At 46.5% G+C, this 21,432-nt stretch overlaps 1 protein-coding gene across 1 annotated transcript; it reads left to right on the top strand.

The window, feature by feature from the left end:
* The first annotated feature begins 1,802 nt into the window (after window positions 1-1,802).
* Window positions 1,803-17,696, top strand: thbs4b (thrombospondin 4b). Its single transcript, XM_084486897.1, has 22 exons — window positions 1,803-1,943; window positions 5,227-5,424; window positions 5,862-6,112; window positions 6,914-7,016; window positions 7,174-7,256; window positions 7,399-7,450; window positions 7,715-7,872; window positions 8,498-8,635; window positions 9,086-9,160; window positions 9,552-9,704; window positions 10,152-10,256; window positions 11,023-11,130; window positions 11,804-11,963; window positions 13,357-13,475; window positions 13,891-13,943; window positions 14,066-14,259; window positions 14,694-14,872; window positions 15,038-15,086; window positions 15,198-15,394; window positions 15,834-16,006; window positions 16,516-16,655; window positions 16,880-17,696. The coding sequence occupies exons 1-22, from the start codon at window positions 1,862-1,864 to the stop codon at window positions 16,933-16,935; spliced, it is 2,826 nt and encodes a 941-aa protein (XP_084343023.1). The 5' UTR covers window positions 1,803-1,861; the 3' UTR covers window positions 16,936-17,696.
* Window positions 17,697-21,432: the final 3,736 nt, after the last annotated feature.

Below are 21,432 nucleotides of genomic sequence, written 5' to 3'. Positions count from 1 at the left end.
AAATAAGACAAAATAACCAGTGATGAACAGCAACGAAGAGCAGAGCTCATGGTTTATGTTTAACCCTGTTAGCCAGACGTGCTAACGTTTCAGCCTGCCTCCGGGTGCGTGTGTGGAGTTATCTAACCCTCTGTCGGCTGCTTAACGTGGGCTTGTTAAGGCTCCTGGGCTCCTTAACAGCCTGGTTCCTTCCTGTTCGCCCATAGAGCAGGAGGAGCAGGAAGCAGAGGAAGAGAGAGAGAGAGAGAGAGAGAGAGAGAGAGAGAGAGAGAGAGAGAGAGGAGAGAGAGAGAGAAGAGAGAGAGAGAGAGAGAGAGAGAGAGAGAGAGAGAGAGAGAGAGATGAGAGAGAGAGAGAGAGAGAGAGAGAGAGAGTGGTCGGGAGGGAGGGAGATAGATAGAGAGAGAGAGAGAAAGTGGGGAGAGAGAGAGAGAGAGAGAGAGAGAGAGAGAGAGAGAGAGAGAGAGAGAGAAATAGGGGGAGAGAGAGAGAGACAGAGAGAAAAAGAAATAGAGAGGGATGGAGAGTGGAGAAAGGGAGAAAGAAAGCGAGTGGGAGTGAGGTTAGAGAAAGAGTAGAGACTGGGAGGGAGACAGAGAGAAGGTGTTGTGAGGATCTGAAGGATGGAAAGTGAGAGAATCGCCCTGTGCTTTAGGAGGTGTGCGAGGGTCATAAAAATGGCAGCTGTCAGAGGTGGCAGGACCGGTCTGGATGTGCACGTTAACGCGCATGTGTATGTGTGTGTGTGTGTGTGTGTGTGTGTGTGTGTGCGTGCGTGCAGGTGTGCTTGTGTGTTTGTGTGCTTGTGCTTGCACATGTGCGTGTGCGTGTCCAACCGCGAAATCAACTGGAATAAACTGTTTAGTTTGTTTTATGTTTTGCAGAGGGAGGGATATGGTGGAGGTGAGGGGGGGGGGGGTCTGAATGAATTTCCACACTGGGTAAAACATGAGTCAGTTGACCACATTGGACACCCAGAATGTGTGTGTTTTTGTGTGTGTCTGTCTGTCTATGTGTGTGTGAGTGGTTGTTGTGTGTGTTGTGTATGTGTGTGTGTCTGTGTATATGTGTGGTTATTTTGTGTGTGTGGTTGTTCTGTGTGTGTGTGTGTGTGTGTGTGGTTATTTTGTGTGTATGTGTGTTTGTGTGTGTACCTGTGGTTCTTCTGTGTGTGTGTGTGTGTGTGTGTGTGTGTGTGTTGTGTGTGTTTCTTGTGTATGTGTGTGGGTTGTGTGTGTGTGTGTCTGTGTATGTGTGTGTCTGTGTGTGTGGTTATTTTGTGTGTGTGGGTGTGTATGTATGTGTGTGTGTGTGTGTGTATGTCTGCCCTGGAGAGTGTGGGAGTGTGTGTGTGTGTGTGTGAGCGTGTGTGTGTGTGTATGTGTGTGTGTCTGCGCTGGAGAGTGTGGGAGTGTGTGTGTGCGTGTGTGTATGTGTGTGTGTGTGTGTGTGTGTGTGTGTGTGTGTGTGTGTGTGTGTGTGTGTGTGTGTCTGCGCTGGAGAGTGTGGGAGTGCAGCGGCAGCCAGAGCAGGAGGAGTGCTCTTCTCCCTGGTCACTCCTTCTCACCATGGGGCCTACTGAGGAAGGTTCAAGCTTCCATGATGCTCCTCCCTTCACTGTTCTCCTCCACACACACACACACACACACACACACACATAGGCCTCTACACACATTCATGCAACACACACACACACACACAGAACGTCTGGAGCTGCTGTTAAGCTCAACTCCACAGCTCCCCTGTCTTTTCTTCTCCAGAGTAGTAGCGCGCAAGGAGCTCTCCGGTACAGACCACAGCACCAGGAGAGAGGGAGCTACGACCAGGGGGGGAAGCTATCGACCGACCTGCAGGGGACGACATGGGGTGCCGGTGGATAACTGTGATCGCGGTCACACAAGTCATATTCACGTTGGGCCTGCGCGTGGACGCCCAGGCTTCAGGTGAGTCGGGGTCGAGAAGAAAGTTCAATGGAAACTTCATGTGTTTTTTGGAAATTGAGTTGAATTGCTAGCGCGTATAAAGCATATATTTCTATACATTTGTATGTACATATTAGAGGTTTGTATGTTATATATGTATGCTTTATATGTATATATATATAAATATATATGTGTCTGCTGTTTATATATATAAATATATATATATATATATATATATATATATATATATATATTATATATATATGTGTCTGCTGTTTAAACACAAACCTCAAAATGAATTTCTTTCTTTTCTAAAATGAATTTTGGTTTACTGCCGGAGATCCAGATTATCCTCCTGCGACCTACTCAGTCTAATAACAGTTTTATAGTTCAACCCTCGGGTGTTTTACCTATTAACTGGGAACAGCTGAGCTCCACACACACATAACGCCTTCAGCAGGCACTGTTATGAAAGCATGACATTGTATTATGTTTCAGCCAAAAGACTGCGAACACTGAGAACTGGACCAAACAGCAATTGAGACTTTCGATGGAAACGCACATAATATGAACCCCTCTGACTCGTGTTTTGATTTATAGCATGAAATGGCAATTTGACGCTGATTCAAAGAGAAAAGTCCATTGAGGTTGAACACCATGAATCACTATAACTAAAGAAATCGTAATACATCAGAGTGTGTATCCGAGTAGTCACCAGTAATATATCCTCGTGTGTATCATAGTGTGTAGACACCAGTAATACATCTTAATGTGTATCATAGTGTGTAGACACCAGTAATACATCTTAGTTTGTATCAGTGTTTAACAGTGTAGTCACCAGTAATACATCTTAGTGTGTATCATAGTGTGTAGTCACCAGTTACACATCTTTGTGTGTATCAAAGTGTCCCTCATAGTGTGTAGACACGTAATACATCTTTGTGTTTATCATAGTTTGTTTCATAGTGTGTCAACATCAGTATTACATCTAAGTGTGTATGAAAGTGTCTAGTAATGCATCTTTGTGTGTACCATAGTTTGTTTCACGCACACAGATAGTAGCAGTCAGGAGGGTAGAGGTATTCATGTAGGCGGGCTGCGCAGTCTAAACAGAGCCCAAACTTAGATACACACATGGGAATAATCACAACTGGTGTGGGCATTAGACAGAACTTTGAGGGAACCACATCACACACACACACACACACACACACGCCTTGATGATTTACACTCATGTACCTGCAGACATGCACATGCATAAACACTCACTCACTCACACACACACACACACACACACACACACACACACACACGCACACATACAAAACTTGGCAAATTAACAGAAATGACTCGAGGGAGAGAGAATATCTCTTTCTACTTCTCAATTAATTCTGGTTATGGTTGGCAATGGCTGCATGGTGTAATATAAAGCAAGCATAAGTCAAAAAATAATAATTTCACAACCTGCACCATTTCTCATTGCCCGCACGACTTTGGATAATTTAGTTTTATGATGTCAATGTGGATGCAGAGTAACTTTTATGTTATACCCAGTAAAAAGCGTCAACCATCCAGACTCATAACATGACACAGGCAGAGCACCAAAAGCATATTGTAATCTATCCAGTGTGTTTGATGCTATAGGTTCATGTGCACACGGTTAAACAGAGGCTTGGTTTTAATGGATGTTCCTGGGATCTGAGTGATGTTGTTTAATGCAGCATGAAGGTAAGGTTAACCTGAGAGTGAAACGAGAGACACTTCACTTTCTCACGATGCCTTTTGTAAAAGGACCTGACCCCAAGAAGCCTTCAAACCGGCTGAATTATTGCAGTGTGTGTGTGTGTGTGTGTGTGTGTGTGTGTGTGTGTGTGTGTGTGTGTGTGTGTGTGTGTGTGTGTGTGTGTGTGTGTGTGTGTGTGTGTGTGCGTGCGTTCGTGTGTGTGTGTGTGTGTGTGTGTGTGTGTGTGTGTGTGTGTGTTTGCAAATGTGTGTGCGTGCGTGTATGGGCATTGTACATGCATCCATCCATTTTAAACCACTTTATGGGGTAGTGACTCCCAGAAGACAAACAGGAACATTCATTCATGTGAGTTATTTTTCTTAGCGCCGCTACAAGTTACGTGCCCAGTCCAGTCGAGTCAGGCAGGGCTCTATGTTTGTCTAATGCTCCGCTACAACCATGACGAATGCTAATACCTTCACCATAAATAACCCCACTCCCCCCGTGCCGCGCCCCTCCTTTCTCTTTGGCTGAAGTGTGCTTTGGTAAAACAAAACAACACCGTGATAGATGACCTGCTTTTTGGCGAAGCGCGGCCGCGTTTCAGCACGCGGGCTCCGTGAGATCGAGGAACTTCATCCCGATGCATCGCGGCGGGCTGCCGGCTTAAAGGACAGGAGCATGCGGACTATGCGGAAGATTAAAGGAAAAGTAGGAGAGGAGTGGGCGGGCGGGGCGTTGTCGGTCCGTGGGGATCGGAGTCTGCCTTACTTCTCTCCCGGCTTCGGATAGGATCCATTTCTGTCTGCGTTCGGGAGCAATCTGGTCTGTGCCTCTCCCTGGCGTGTGAGGACTGCTGTAAAGGGTGCTTCTATATTCACGCTGTGTCCAGGCGGCGGACTAGAGATTCATCGCACAGCCTCCCCGCTCGCCTCCCGACTCACTTTATTAAAGGCTCTGACCCTGAGCGCTAAAAGGCCGAGATTCCTCATGTCTCTGTTGCTCCCCGTTCTCATTCCGCCCACTCGCGCATACACACACACACACACACACACACACACACACACACACACACACACACACACACACACACACACACACACACACACACACACACACACTTACTGGCACGCACACACACACACACAAACTGGCACACACACTAATACACACACCCATGCACAAAGACACCCACACTGCACTTCCACACGCACACACACACGTAGATACAGAGAGGCACGTATACACTCAAACACACACACAGACCCACAGACTTGAAAGTCGATGTAGGCTGATGGGCCAAAACATATTTAAAATGAATACACCAATGCGGAAAAGACATCAACTTTATCTGTACTTTATTGTATCTCCACGGGAACAGTGCCCCGCAGCACACGCCCAGAGGCCACTCTCCGTCCGACAGAAACGGAGAGAGAAAAACGGAACAAGCCTCGGGGGGGGGGGGGGGGGGGGTGGGGTCCGTCTTGTCATTCCGATGATGATGATCATGATCGATTGCTCGCGTCTGAATTAATCACACCTCTCCTCCTCTCCTCCGCCCTCTCCCCCCTGTCTCTCAAGTGTACGACCTGCTCACCTCGCCCGATTGCCTGCCGGACCTGCTCCAGGGGGGGCTGGCCGAGCAGGGGGTGAACGAAGCCTTCATCCTGACCACCTTCACGCTGCAGCCCAAGACCGGGACCACCGTCTTCGGCCTGTACAACCCGCGGGACAACAGCAAGTACTTTGAGTTCACCGTGATGGGCCGCCTCAACCGAGGTGAGGACACACCGGTGGTGGGGGGGGGGGGGTGAACAGTGTGGGGGGGGGGGGGGGGGGTTGTAGTGGATGGTGATGATGATGATTCTACAGAGGGGTCGTGTGTGTGTGTTCTGTGTGTGTGTTTGTTTTCTTCCCCCCCCCCCCCACACACACACACACACACACACACACACACACACACACAGTGCCATCACCGTCGCTTGGCAGTTAGATTGATTCCCGTTTCCTCCCCCCCGGATCCATTATGTACGGCGGGATCGTGTATTTATCTTTTTTTTTTTTTGGTTGCGCCGCCGCGCTACTACATTATTAACGTGATCAATCAACGCTCTCGTTCGCCGTGAAACACCGCGACTAATTACACATTCATCTTGGGCCTGTCCCCCCCCGCCCCCCCCCCCCCGCCCGTCCCCCCCAACCACCCCCGACCCAAGCCGTGCTGCGCTACCTGCGCACCGACAGGAGGATGAGCTCGGTGACCTTCAACAACCTGGCGTTGGCCGACGGCCAGCGCCACCGCCTGCTGTTCCACCTGAAGGGGCTGCAGCAGCAGGGCACGGCCGGCCTGGAGCTGCATCTGGACTGCAAACTGGTGGAGACGGTGAGGGACCTGCCAGCCGTCTTCCTGGGACTGCCCGCCGGCTACAGCATGGTGGAGCTCAAGAACATGCAGGCCAAAGACCAGGTGGGTTGATTGAGTCCGAGAGCGTCTGGTGTTGTGGGTTTCAGGGGCTGGGCAGGATTGCGAGAGCGGTAGAGGTTGAATTTTTGGTTTATTTGGAGATGCAAGGTAAACGGACGTGCACTCTGGAGGTGGTTTGTGAAGTATCAGACGAATCCTAAATATTAAGTCTATATTGGTATGGGAGGGATGGTAAATAAGCCTCTAGGGGTCTGAGTTACCCAGGTGAAACTTCAATCTGTATTGGCATGGATGGAATGGTAAATAAGCCACGCCTTTAGGGGGCTGAGTTACCCAGGTAAATCTTCAATCTGTATTGGCATGGGAGGGATGGTAATGATGCCACGCCTACAGGCTCTGACCTATCTCAGACCCATACAACTTTTTCTGGAGTTGTGCTGACCACTATATGTGTCGAAGCAGAAACTAGTCAGAACTGGCGTTAGCACAATACAAGTTTTCCAGTTGAGGTACTTATGTTAGCTTTTATGTTATACGGTCTAATAAGGCATAGAATAAATTAATTTACATCATGGGTGAAAGTGCTGTGCTGTTTTCGCTTTATTACATCCTCGGAAAATACGTTGCGGTTGTGTCGTCAGTCTGGTTGTTGGGTGTAATGTTTGATGTTGTCGGTGGGGGGGGGGGGGTGGAAATCGTCGGTCTACTGCACATTAGGTGTAATAAACTTAACAAGCCTCTCTAACCGGATCAACATAATGGGGCTTCTAAATTCGCTGGTAATTGCGCTGCAGATTTAACTCATTAGCGACTTTTTTTTCGCCTGTGATTACTTGAAACAAGGAGAGCTTAGAGGAGCTGAAGCTGGTGGTGGGCGACTCCTTCGAGAACATCGCCTCGCTGCAGGACTGCCACTTCCAACAGAGGGACTCTGTGCAGACCCTGGGTGAGACTTCCTCCGGTGGTTCTCTCTCCCGGAGAACAATCCCAATCTGTGTTTATTGTGGCTGCAGCCATAGAAATTTGTTCTGCGAAACACACTCAAAGGATTGGCGTGTTTAAAGAGTTTGAGTTGACTTTGACTTTTTTTTGGCTTTCCTCAGGGGTCAACACAAAACAGCTGGCCAATCAGATGCTCGACTTGACCAAGGTGATAAACGAGCTGAAAGACGTCCTGATTCAGCAGGTGAGCACAGGCCCGTAACCACGCCTGGCCACTCCATCGCCAGGCTCGTGACCGCCCCCCCCCTGACCTCTCTGAAGGCTGGTTTGACTGCAGACCTAAACCTTGTGCGTTGTGTTCTGTATGTGTGACCCTCCCCCCCCAGGTTAAAGAGACGTCATTCCTCCGGAACACCATCTCTGAATGCCAGGCCTGTGGTAGGAAAGGCCGATTTATAATTTCAGATTAACAGACAGAAAAAGTCCTAATGATAAATACCACCGTTAAAGTGTTGTTTGGGACATACTTTTAACACGTGACAGTTTGTCTTTTTAACATAGCAATGTGTCTATAGTTGTCATTTATTATCCTTGTGTATTTCCCCGGTGTTAAATCAATAAAATAACATGAAATAATTTGCTCCGGTATCAATAAAGTCATCTGTATCTGTATCTGTATCTGTATCCTTTTTTCCTGTTAAGGACTGGGGGGAACTGATGTTGTCGTCGTGAAGCCAAAGTGTGCAGCAGGCGTGTGTTTCCGTGACGATATGTGCTTCGAGACCGCGGAGGGCGTGGAGTGCGGACCCTGCCCAGACGGATTCACCGGAGATGGCTTCAGCTGTGATGATGTGGATGAGGTAATCCTGTGTGTCCATGCGTGTGTGTGTGTGTGTGTGTGTGTGTGTGTGTGTGTGTTTGTGTGTGCATGTCGGTGTGTGTGTTGGTGTCGGTGTGTGTGAATGTGTGTGTGTGTGTGGATATGCGTGTGTGTGCGTGTGTGTGTGGATATGTGTGTGTGAGTGTGTGTGTGTATGGTTGTTTGTGTGTGTGTGTGTGTGTGTGTCTATGTGCTCTTCATTTTTTGCTTTGACCAATTATCTCTCTGGAGGTGGGGATCTCTAAGTGCATAATTGGCCAACACAAACTCCAGCCAGCAGTAATAAACCGTAGAAAAGTATCCGTAAAGGTTTCAGATCAACACCTTGCACACTGGCCACTTAAGAGATACAATCCCCCTCTGGACAGCTCCATCCACTCCCACAAATGAGATTTCATCTATAACATTACCGCTATAACATAGTACGACAGCTGTGTCCCCGATTAGTTATTACCTAACCGCTTCGGTCCCATTCATCTACGTCGGAGCGGCGAAGAAACGATGCGACCGCAAAGGTGCTTACGACGGGGTATAGCTCTCTTCCGCCGTAACAAAACGAAAAGGTCAAAGCCCTGAGAGAGCTGCTGTGCTCTGGTGTGTTTCAGTGTCAGTTCCACCCGTGTTACCCCGGAGTGAAGTGTGTGAACACAGCCCCGGGGTACCGCTGTGAGGCCTGCCCCATGGGGTACACCGGCATGGCCATCGAAGGGGTCGGCGTGCTGTTCGCTCAGACCAACAAGCAGGCGAGTACTGAGAGAAGTTGTTCTGATCTCCTGCTTCTCGCTCTTTGTCTGTATCTGTTTGCCTCTGTTGTTGTTGTTATTGCCGTTGCGTCGCTGTCGTGGTCCCTTTGGATGTCTTGGGAAGTGCTGTATGAATGCAATTCGTTGTTATTGTAATCATAATCTTCTTAATCATCATCCTCGTCATCATCAGCAGCAGTAGTAGTAGATGTAGCCATTTTCCGACCCTCCCGTCATTTCCTGTTTAGGATCAATAGCATATATATAATCTTATTTGTAGTAGTCCTATTTATATCATTTGTATTATTATGATTGTTATTAATATTATGGTATTGCCTGCACAATGTCTTTTTTGGGCATTTTTCCCTTTTCCCATTTAAAACTTTAAAACACTTCTTTGATTTAAAACTAAATGTTCACATCCTAATCACCAACATCTTCCTCTTCCAGGTCTGCGACGACATTGATGAATGCAAAGGCGGCAACGGAGGCTGCACCACAAACTCTGACTGTCAGAACTCAGTGGTAACTATGACAACCGTCACTCTTTCAACTCTGTGGTACATAAGACAATGATGAATCGATCAGCTCTGTGGTTACTATGACAGCGACAAGCTTCAACTCTGGTAATTATGTGACAACGATAACTCTATAAACTCAGTGGCTACTATGACAATGGTAAATCTACAAACACTATGGTAACGAGATGAAAATACTAACTTTTAATGATGTGCTAACGATACGACGACGAAAACTATAAACTCTTTAATAACAAAATGACAATGATAGCACCATAAACAATACGATAACTATACACTCTGTGGTTACGATTTAGACGACCATACCGATGTCCGTCTTTATTTATGAGCCTTGTGTGTTTTCTGCCCTGGCTCCATCGCTCTGTACTCCTCTGTAGGGCTCCTATCATTGTGGCAGCTGTAAGACAGGCTTCACGGGAGACCAGGTGAAGGGCTGTAAGCCAGAGATGAGCTGTGGCAACAGCCTGACCAACCCCTGCGACATCAACGCCAACTGTAATATAGAGAGAGACGGCTCCGTCACCTGTCAGGTAGACACGCTGCTGCTCACACACATATACACACACACACGCATGCACCGCACATACGCACACACACGTAGACGCACATATGCACCGCACAAATCAGACACACGCACGCATGCACCACGCACACACACCAGACAGAAATAAACACTTGCGCATGCACACCCACACAGACACCCATGCACAACCACACACACACACACACACACACACACACACACACACACACACACACATACTCACACAGACAAACATAGATACACTCACAAATACTCACATACAGACACACAGACACACACACACACACACACATAAACACATAAACACAAGACAAACAGAAACACACACAAATAAGCACATACACTCATGCACTTCTTCAGATGAAAAGGAAAACACAACAACATCAACCACAACAAAAGATGAAGCACTTAAAACATTCCCTCAACTTGGCAGTGTGGCATCGGCTGGGCTGGCAACGGATACCTTTGTGGGAAGGACACGGATATCGACGGATTACCGGACGAGAAGCTCAAGTGCAAGGACCCCAGCTGTAAAAAGGTTTGCGGGGGAGTGCTGGAAGGGTCTGGGGTACTCTGTCTTGTGCTGGAATGGTTTGGGGGTATTGTGTGTATAGTGCTGAAATGGTTTCGGGGTATTGTGTATATAGTGCTTAATGGTTTCAGGGTACTGTGTCTTGTACTGGAATGGTTTCAGGGTGTTGTGTGTATAGTGCTTAATGGTTCCGGGGTACTGTGTGTATAGGGCTAGAGGGAGGTTGTGGAGTGCTTATAACCAACCCGTCTCTCGCTTCGGCGTAATTCAGCAGATCAAATTGATGAAAGTGTTGATGTTCACATTTACATTTAGATGTATTCATCTTCGGCAAACGCTGTCGTCCGAGGGAGGCTGAGAACTAATCATACAGTCAATCAATACGGGAACGACGACACTTTAAGTGGGCTCTCCTTCAATTTCTATTCAGTCATTTAGCAGACGGTTTCATCCAATGAGACTGACTGTGATTGTATTAAATATACATGTCATTAAAGGGCAGGTCGGTAGGGTTTATATATGGAGGCAATGCAGCCAACCAGATGTGTATGCACAGGGTTAGCCGTAGGAATCAGAAACTAGAGCAGTAGTGGGTTGCTCTTTGTGTCCAAGCATCCAAACATCCAGACGTATGCATCTGCAGGGTTCGCCGTAGGAATCAGATACGAGGGCAGTGATTGGTTGCCCCTTGGTGTCACCTGTTAAATCCACCAGATGGATGTATGTGCAGGGCCACCTGGTTACACCGCGTGTTTACACTGTCGTTTGCCAGGACAACTGCATCTTTGTTCCGAACTCCGGGCAAGAGGACGCCGACCATGACGGACAGGGGAACGCGTGCGACGGAGACGCAGATGGTGACGGGATTCCAAATGAGCAGGTTAGGGGGTCGAAACACACACACACACACGCGCGCACACACACACACACACACACACACATACTCACATACACACACATATGCACACATATTATGCACATACATGCACACACACACACACACACACACACACACACACACATATGCACATACACACGCATATGCACATACGTGCACACACACACACATTGTGAGCACACGTGCGATGCATTATATGCAAGCCGCATCCCTGTGATAGCCTTCGGCCTGGCGTCCCCGCGGAAACGCTTCTCTCTAAACAGACAGGGAATAAAAGTCTCTCATGCACGCATTAATAAACATTTGGACAAACCCATCCCAGACTGGTCCGACGTGACTTGGCCAGCAGAGTCGGTGAAGGCACACTCACACACACTCACACACACTCAGACACACTCGGATGTTCTGTTGGGCCGGGCTGACTTAACGCACATACACACACACACACACACACACACATATGCACACACACACACACACACACACACACACACAAACACATATGCACATACGTGCACGCACACACACACATATGCACATACACACACACATGAGCCTGCACATATTAATGCTAAATGCTGCACATATTACATATTAACGCACACGCACAACTCATGCCCTAAACATCTGGTTCTGTGCCTGTTTCTCCTCCCAGGACAACTGCTGGCTCAAGGCCAACGTGGACCAGAGGAACAGCGACAAGGACACCCACGGAGACGCCTGCGATAACTGCCGCCACGTGGAGAACGCCGACCAGAGGGACACGGACGGCGACGGCAAAGGGGACGCCTGCGATGACGACATGGACGGAGACGGTAGGGGAAGCGAAGCCACGGTGGACCACAGAACACACACACACAGTCACACACACGCACACATGCTCGGACCGTCCGACTCAGACGTTCAAAGTCACGGCACATTGAAATGTCTGTGTTCCACTTGTCTAGTCACTTTGTTTTTTTTTTCTTGTTTGTTTTGAGAAGGACAGATGGAAAGGCCCCACAGAAAGCTAGAGTTACGTAATCGTCTGTGGGGACTTGTGTGTGAAAAGGTGGGGAAAAAAGGCGGAAGGCGTATACAGCATGCACGCGCATAAATGATACAAATTGCCTTTGAGGCGATATTATGTATGCTCAGCTCTTTTTTCCCCAGCGCACCTGCGTATGCGCACGCCGATAGAATTTCAAAAGGGCTAAATCTCTCCATTTACCTTCCCTGTTAACATAGCAGGGTAAGCCTTTAGTGAAAGCGTGGCGGATACTTACCATCTGTTTGCTCATGTTATCGCTCGGATTGACTCTGCTCAGCCTCCACCATAAGTTCAGGCTGAGCAAATAGCCGATAGGTTTCTGCCTCTACAGATGGCTGCCGATTGACTGCTGGCTGCAACCTGCCTGGGGATGAACGCTGAAATATGGTGCTGGGGCCGGTTCAGGTGCTACGATGGTGCAACAGTGCATTCTAGTGGCCGATGTATTTAAAAACCGTACTCGATGAGAAGCGAGGGTTTTTCGGGGGGCCAATTCATGTATTACATTTTTTGTTTTTCCTTTTATGTTCGAGTGCCTTTGGGAATCCTAGAACAGAAGCAGCAATAGAGGGCTATCATGGAGTTAGAATAGTGTGAGCTCTGGATGAACTGGCTACGTTCTCCCCTGGGGGCTTTCCGGCGTGGCTGAGCGCAAATGTAGGACTTTTCAATGTAGGACTGGTCGTCCTACATCAACCGTGGCTGTAGTCAATGTAGGACTGGTCATCCTACATCCACTATGGCTGTAGTCCATGTAGGACTGTTCCTCCTACGTCCACCATGGCTGTAGTCAATGTAGGACTGTTCCTCCTACGTCCACCATGGCTGTAGTCCATGTAGGACTGTTCCTCCTACGTTTCCGTCAACAGAATTCAAATACTACTGTTTTGAATTTCAAGCAGATGATTGTAATGTAAAGCAGATTTCATTATGCACGATGTGAAAGGCATCTTGCCAAAGGATGCTATGCAGGTACGCCACGGTACAATAGAGAACTAAACCAAGTACCCCTCTATTGGAAGCCAAGCACCACTATCTGTGCCGTCATCAGTTGCGTATTACAATGATTCATTGCTATGATTGTTTCACTGTGACACAATGTGATCCCGTTGTAAATGACCATGTTTGAGTTCACCGACCGTTGAGGTTCACCCACTGTTTGGAATCGATTGGGTCAGGTCTGAAGAACTTCTTGGACAACTGCCAGCGCGTCCAGAACCGGGACCAGGTGGACCGGGACGGGGATGGCGTGGGAGACGCCTGTGACAGCTGTCCAGATATACCCAACCCCAACCAGGCAAGAGGACCACAGAACCAGCCGGCCAGGGAGCACATAGAACTTTAGATCAGATTGGATTTAATTTGATTCAATTAGAAATGATGAGATTAGATTAAATTAAATTAAATTAAATTAAATTAGAGTAGATTCATTTATGTTAGGTTAGGGTTAGAGTAGAGTAGATCACGTCAGACTAGATCAGCCGAGACTATAGTAGATTTGATTTAATCTTGACCGCAGTCGATTTTACTGAATCAGACTAGGTTCAATTCGATTTGATTGAATATGATTATATTGCATTAGATGAGATTCGATTTGATTAGAAAAAGGAAGAAAGAAGAAAACAACAAGCAGGACCCCATCAAATAACAGGACATGTGTAATACATTCTACATCCTGTGTATTCAACAATATATTTCCCCTTCCCTCGCAGTCTGACATTGACAACGACCTGGTCGGCGATTCCTGCGACACCAACCAGGACAGGTACACCGCGCCGGCCATCTCCCGCCATCAATCCTCATCAATCATTCCCCAAAATGTCACCTCATGCAAATGTACGTCCGCACGACGTGTCACTTCTTCCTCCTCCTCCTCCCCCCCGGCAGCGATGGCGACGGTCACCAGGACAGCAAGGACAACTGCCCCCTGGTGATCAACAGCTCCCAGCTGGACACGGACAAGGACGGCTTCGGGGACGAGTGCGACGACGACGACGACAATGACGGCGTGCCCGACTTCCTGCCGCCGGGGCCCGATAACTGCAGGCTGGTGCCCAACCCCGACCAGATAGACGACAACAGTGAGTCTCCCGACTTTGACCCCGATACTGTGTCAAACGCTACCGACTCTGTCCGTGGATCGTGTCATGCATATCTGTTTTAGTGATGACCACAACAAAGATGAGGTATAATAGGTGAAAAGTCAAAAGATAAAGTGAATTCTCACAGGCCCACATTATACAATCCCCTTAAAAGGCAAGGAAAAACTGGACAAAGATATAAAATCGAGATAATTCAGACCATCCTACAACATAAATGACCTATGTCACCTAACAATGCAGAAGCAGAGGGATCCTATTACGCTCTTATTGTGGAAGGCGAGACCATCAATGACAATCTCTAGTTCCAAACATCGCACCTCAACACATTGATACTCTCAGGAACCTAGAGACTAGATTTGTCCCCGTGCCCTCTGCTGGTTCACTCAGTCCGCACCCCCTCCTTCCCTCTCTAGATGATGGAGTGGGCGACATATGCGAGTCTGACTTTGACCAGGACAAGGTGATTGACAGGATCGACATCTGCCCCGAGAACGCAGAGGTGACTCTGACGGACTTCCGGGCCTATCAGACGGTGGTGCTCGACCCCGAGGGCGACGCCCAAATCGATCCTAACTGGGTGGTCCTGAATCAGGTGGGCGGGCCGCCACACTAATGTCATGCATGATTTAACAGAACAATTATGCTAAGCCACAAATGTGATTCAAGCCACATACAGAATCATCCAATGACTACAGCCGTTCTGTCAATCCAATCATTTATTAATTAATTCCTCTTTCTTGATTCTTTTCTCATACAGGGAATGGAGATCGTTCAGACCATGAATAGTGACCCAGGACTTGCTGTCGGTAAAAAAAACAACATAGCCTTTATCTTGAATGACAAAAAAACGTAATGAAGTAACGCAAACAGTGTAAGGTACCGTAATGGCGTCTGTTTGTTTTTTCTGCGGCGTCTAGGCTACACGGCGTTCAGCGGCGTGGACTTTGAGGGCACGTTCCACGTGAACACGGTGACGGACGACGACTACGCCGGCTTCATCTTCGGCTACCAGGACTCCTCGTCGTTCTACGTGGTGATGTGGAAGCAGACGGAGCAGACGTACTGGCAGGCCACGCCCTTCAGGGCTGTGGCCGAGCCGGGCATCCAGCTCAAGGTAAAATCAACTAAAGGAATATATAATTAATAACATTAGCAATAATCACATGTAGGGATGGTCGTGTGATTCGTGGATTGTTAATCGATGATGAATCGTGAAATTCCCACGTACAGTTTAGGATTTATAAAGCCCCTCCTCAATTTTCTTATGAACGAATGAATCATTGCTAGAATATCTGCTTCCTCATATATATGATAATATTATGTCATAAGTGTGCCTTTTATGTTAAATGTTAAATGTCATATATTATATATGATATATATAACATAAATATAAATATCTAAAGTACATGTTATACATCAGATATTATGTACATTTCATCTCATAAGATCCCTCTCTCTCTCTCTCTCTCTCTCTCTCTCTCAACCTGTCGCTCTCTCTTGTCTCTCTCTCTCTCACTCTGTCTCTTTGTCTCTCTCTCTCTCTCTCGTCCCAGGCGGTGAAGTCCACGTCGGGGCCGGGCGAGCACCTGAGGAACTCCCTGTGGCACACGGGGGACACCAACGACCAGGTGCGCCTGCTGTGGAAGGACCCCAGGAACGTGGGCTGGAAGGACAAGGTGTCCTACCGCTGGTACCTGCAGCACCGCCCCCAGGTGGGGTACATCCGGTGAGAGACCACGCCCCTCCCCGAGACACCGACACAGCTGGAGGAGATGATTGTGTCCTGTACGAGAAATGCCCTCACACTGGTTAAGGAGGCCCATTGAAACTCAGCTCTGCCATCATGATCACTCCAGCAGTTATTGGTTGACTGGTTGATTGGTGGTTGAGTGGATTATTGATTGCATCCTTCATTCAAATCTTTCATAACAGATTGGTTGAATGAGTGATTGGTAGCGTGCGTGCTGGATTGATCCGTTGATCCATTGATCCGTTGATCCGTTGTTTGATCCATTTATTTATTTTATCTTATTGGTTAAATGATTGATTGGCTGCTTACTGCATTGATTTGTTGATCCGATGATCGGTTGATCGGTTGATGGATCAGAACCCGATCCGAATCGGGATCAGGGATTAGACTCTAGTTATTGTGCGCTCAAAATGAACTGAGACCGAACGACTTTCGATCCACCTATTTCTATATATTCTAAACCTGCTCACTGTCTGTGTTCCCAGAGCCCGATTCTACGAGGGAACTGAGCTGGTGGCCGACTCCGGCGTCACCATCGACACCACCATGAGAGGAGGGCGGCTCGGAGTGTTCTGCTTCTCCCAGGAAAACATCATCTGGTCCAATCTCAAGTACCGCTGCAACGGTGAGGAGTGGTCTCTCTCTCTCTCGCCCCCCTTCACCAGAGATGTTCCATCCAGCCTCGAAATTAATATGCTCTATCTATGCCGTGTCTTTACTGTCCTCGATGCAATTTCATGTAAATGACCCAGGGATCAAGGCTTGTAATATTCAAAGCTCCCCAAGCCCCAAGCCATGAATCCATTTTTTATGAGCTCCATTTAATGACCTCGCTTCTCCACTCCGCAGACACCATCCCAGAGGACTTCCAGGAGTTCGGCACTCAACATGGAGAATCACTGTAGTATGGAGACAAGGAAACAAGGCCCGACCTAATTCACTGTTTACCTGTGTCAGCCCACAGTGTTTCATTAACTATGTGTGTGTGTGTGTGTGTGTGTGGGTGGGTGTGTGTGTGTGTGTGTGTTTGTGGGTTTTATTTTGAATTGTCTGTTTTCATGTTCGATCATCTCCTTATCAGTTTACTGAGCAATGAAAAGTCTGAATCTTAGTATCTGTTCTCATTTACATTTCAAACAAAAAGTCAGAAAAACAGGTTAAACCAATCCTACATGTCCTACATTTTGGGGATTTTGACAAAATTTAGGTTGTCATCAAACTGAAATTAAGTTTTGCGATTTGCTACAGATAAGTCTCCAGAAAATAACCTTTTATACGGGACATTATGATCCTGTGTAATGGACCTATGCATACACCACTATATGTGCTACTTCTCTCTTTCACTTCCATGTGTCTGAATAATACCATTATCAGAAAATAATTGTTGGCTAAAATTACAGATCAGAATGTAAAACGGCAGGCCATATTTAGTTTTCAGACATTGTATGTATTATCTTTTTACCCTTGTTTGTTGACCCTTGCCCTTGTTGATGGCAAGGGCACCATTTTTATAGGGAAATATTTTGTTGCCACTCCCCTTCAATGGCCTAAGTCTTTACCTACTAGTCTTCATGGGTCTAATTCTAGATCTAGATCTAGAACTTGATGGCCAGGTCGATTTTTTGTGTTTAATGTTATGCTAAATGATTTTTAAATAAAACTCCTGAGAGAAATGTTGTTGAAAACCTTGTTTTTGTGTAAGATTATACAAAACGTATATCTTATATAATAAGAACTTTGTAATATGGCCGTAAATACATGTTATTTATGTATGTGCCTACTCAAAATGATGATATCACTTAAAAACAGCATAATAAACTAGACATTTGCACCAACAAAAAAGTTATCATATGAAAAGAAAGATAATCCTCATTATTTTTCATATTTCAGAGAATTCTGCTGTGGGAGAAGATTAAACAGTCAAAGCCATATCATGAAAACTAGTGACGTGTAGCACCAATTAATCTAGAGAACTGAAAAGACATCCAGATGCTGAAAACACTAAGAAATATCTGTACAATATTTGGCACATTGAGGGCATGAATTAAATGGCCGCCTGGAAGCAGCCTAGTCTATTGCCAAAACCCATTAAAAGGGAAATCTCAAAGGCTTTCATGTTTATGCATGTCTGTTAAGTCACTATCTATTGCTAAATGAGTCACACATTCTTGATTGAGCACATGGCCCACTACGAGGTGACATGGGAGTCATTTTTTTTGTTTTATAGCTCACACGGGCTCTTTAGTAAGAGAGTAAGTCAAGCACACAAGTGCTTGACTTACTAAAGCGCGCCTACAACCTACTTAAGCGCACGTGCGACTTAAAGCAAGAGTGTGTGACTTATCAATCTTCCAATTTTTAGGGACCGAGCCGAAACCGGCAAGGTCCCTATTGTTATTGGGTTTCTTCTTATTATTCTTTTCCTTTACTTTTGACTGCATTTCCCCCCCCCTGAACATATACGAAAACTAATTTTTATTTGGCACATTTGGTGGGACTGCTTTAACTTAGATATTCTAGCCGTCTAATTCAGATTGGCCCCAAGGTGGCACTATACCAACTATGCCAAAATTTCAACCTTTACACAAGCATATCTCGTCACCAGTTTGACCTAAACTCATGAAACTTTGGCCACACATGCAAATCCTCATGATGAACAAATTTGCAGACACTAACTTATATCTTACGGTAGCCAGATTTCCCGCCATTTTGAATTTAGTTAAAAACAGTAAATTGCCTAAGGATCCCAGGTTTTTTGAGTTTCACAAAAATCTTTTGGCACATGTAATCTATGGCCCATTATCTTCAATCTGACATAAGAATTAGTCTGTACAATAAAGTAGAAAGTACCCATGAGCCATTCAGTTCTAAAAGGGGTGTGGTTTTCACCCCGAAAATAGTAAATTGCACATATCTACATGAATCAGACTCCTATGATGTTGGACCCCTCTACTAAAGTTGTTCAGAATCAAATTCTGAACAAGATAAAGTCAGCATTTTTTCAAATGGGGCGTGCCATCGAAATGGGCGTGGCCTGTCACTAAAATAGCCACAGTTCATAGACGCAATGTTTGATTTGAGCGGAACTAACTTAGTGGCCGTTGGGGACCAAAGTTCCAACTGTTCAAGTAAAATGAAGTTCATTGGCAAAACAACATGGCCGCCAGAGGCTCAAAATCACTCTGCGGAGACCGTAATAGTTATGAATATGAAATTCACAGGGCACGTGTAGACTGGTGCCTGTAGCTCACATACCAAAAATCGTGTTTGTCATCTTTGTAGCGCCCCCAACAGGATCTTTAAAAAGCAACCCCTGCGCCACGTTTCACCAATATGTATGAAACTCGGTAGGCCACGTACAACGTGCCAATACCTACAGAAAAGCCTCTTGGACACATGCCCCAAAACCCACCGGAAGTTTCAATTTTTTCTTTTTCACTCTCGGTAGCAATTTTCACTTTTTCGCCTTGTATTTGAACAATCTCCTCCCAGGGAATTTATCGGATCTGCTTCAATTTGTCAGTGCAGTCATAAGATGGAGCTGAACGAACACTATAACATTTGTGACTGTACGTTGAAGGGCGTGTCCGTGGCGTGCCGTCAAAGTTGCCCATTTTGAATGGAATTTTTTCACTTTTTCGCCTTGTATTTCAACAAACTCCTCCTAGGGAGACCTGTCAACTCAGGTTAGGCGGCGATGCTTTGCCTTACAAGAAATTGATTGCAGAGTAGTTAGCGCAAAAACATTGTGAAACTGTGATGGCCAACTTTTTAAAAAGGTGTTATATTTAATTGTATTAATGTATTTACTGTATTTTGACCATGCTCAAAAATATATATATCATTATGATATATATAACTATTTATTTATTATCATAATATATAATTGATTGATTTATTTCCAAATCCTTTTAGATCCATGTCATTGAGGAGGGGGTAGGGGCATCTGGATGCTTGCAGACATTATGGATAAAACCCAGAACCTTTAAAGGCGGATTTATACTTCCAGGCGTGTCAAGTGTCTGCCCCAAACCAGCTGGTTGTAAAATGTGTATATAAATGGGTGGCTGTGAGGCATCATTTGTAGATTTTAACAGCATGGAAAACGTCTATCTGTATTTGCTTTTGGCTGAGCTCAGCTGCTGGCAACCAGACAACCAAGAAGTAGACTACAGCTGTTGCCAAGGAGACAGAGAGTGTAAAAGCCCATGAGAGGCAGACTTAATCCAGGAGGATCATGGCCTTACAATCCATCACACGGAAAAGCATGGTAGTTAAAAGGAAAATGTAGACATCCCACAGGTGTTTTACATTCGAGTACCGAAACCCACCACCGAGGGGCACCCTTTCTACATATTGACGCCCCCTATGTAGTCCAATCAACGTCATCAACAGCAGCAGCAATGGAGAACATCTCTGGAGATACAAAATCTGATTTATTTAAGGCATGATTACCATCATCTTCTCCACCTCCCTGCACATTACAGATGCAATGTTACACTGTCAGAATGCCTGATATGAGCAAAATATGTAGCATGAAAGCCTAGCATGTAATCATAAACTGTCCTCATCATCCTCATCGTCATCCGTTTATCGCGTCGGGTCGCGGGGGCAGCAGCTCAAGCAGGGGGCCCCAGACTTCCCTTACCCGGGCCACATTGACCAGCTCTGACGGGGGGATCCCGAGGCGTTCCCAGGCCAGTGTTGAGATATAATCTCTCCACCTAGTCCTGGGTCTTCCCCGGGGTCTCCTCCCCACTGGTCGTGCCTGTAACACCTCCCAAGGGAGGCGTCCAGTGGGCATCCTTACCAGATGCCCGAAGCACTTCAAATGACTCATTTCTAAGCAAAGGAGCAGCGGCTCTAATCCAAGTTCCTCCCGGATGACTGAATTTCTCACCCTATCCCTAAGGGAGAAGCCAGCCACCCTCCTGAGAAAACTCATCTCGGCCGCTTGTATCCGTGATCACGTCCTTTCGGTCATTACCCATCCCTCATGATGACCATAGGTGAGGATAGGAACGAAGATCGACCGGTAGATCGAGAGCTTTGCCTTACGGCTCAGCTCTCTTTTCGTCACAACGGTGCGGTAAAGCGAACGCAATAACGCCCCCGCTGCTCCGGTTCTCCGACCAATCTCACGCTCCATCGTACCCTCACTCGCGAACAAGACCCCGATGTAGGCCTACTTGAACTCCTTCACTTGGGCTAAGGACTCATTTCCCACCCTAAACTGTCAGAAACACTGTTAATCAGCCTTCTTATAATGTATATAGCAGCACTCCAGAATAACATGGAAATGAACCCAGTTTGTATTTACAATTTAGTCTTGTGTAACAACACCCGTTTCAATTGTAGTCAAGTGTAAACGTGGCACATAAACATACAAGTTGAGTTACCCT

The sequence above is a fragment of the Micromesistius poutassou genome (genome assembly GCF_964030765.1).
Source record: "Micromesistius poutassou genome assembly, chromosome: 22".
Classification (NCBI taxonomy): Eukaryota; Metazoa; Chordata; class Actinopteri; order Gadiformes; family Gadidae; genus Micromesistius; species Micromesistius poutassou.
This window is presented reverse-complemented; position numbering and strand designations above follow the sequence as displayed.

What these genes read in the sequence shown, in the direction of transcription:
- thbs4b (XM_084486897.1), top strand. Translation starts at nt 1,862, where the DNA reads ATGGGGTGCCGGTGGATAACTGTGATCGCGGTCACACAAGTCATATTC. An exon ending in ACATGCAGGCCAAAGACCAG is followed by an intron (nt 6,113 to 6,913) that starts GTGGGTTGATTG and finishes ACTTGAAACAAG; the next exon opens with GAGAGCTTAGAGGAGCTGAA. An exon ending in TCTCAAGTACCGCTGCAACG is followed by an intron (nt 16,656 to 16,879) that starts GTGAGGAGTGGT and finishes TCCACTCCGCAG; the next exon opens with ACACCATCCCAGAGGACTTC.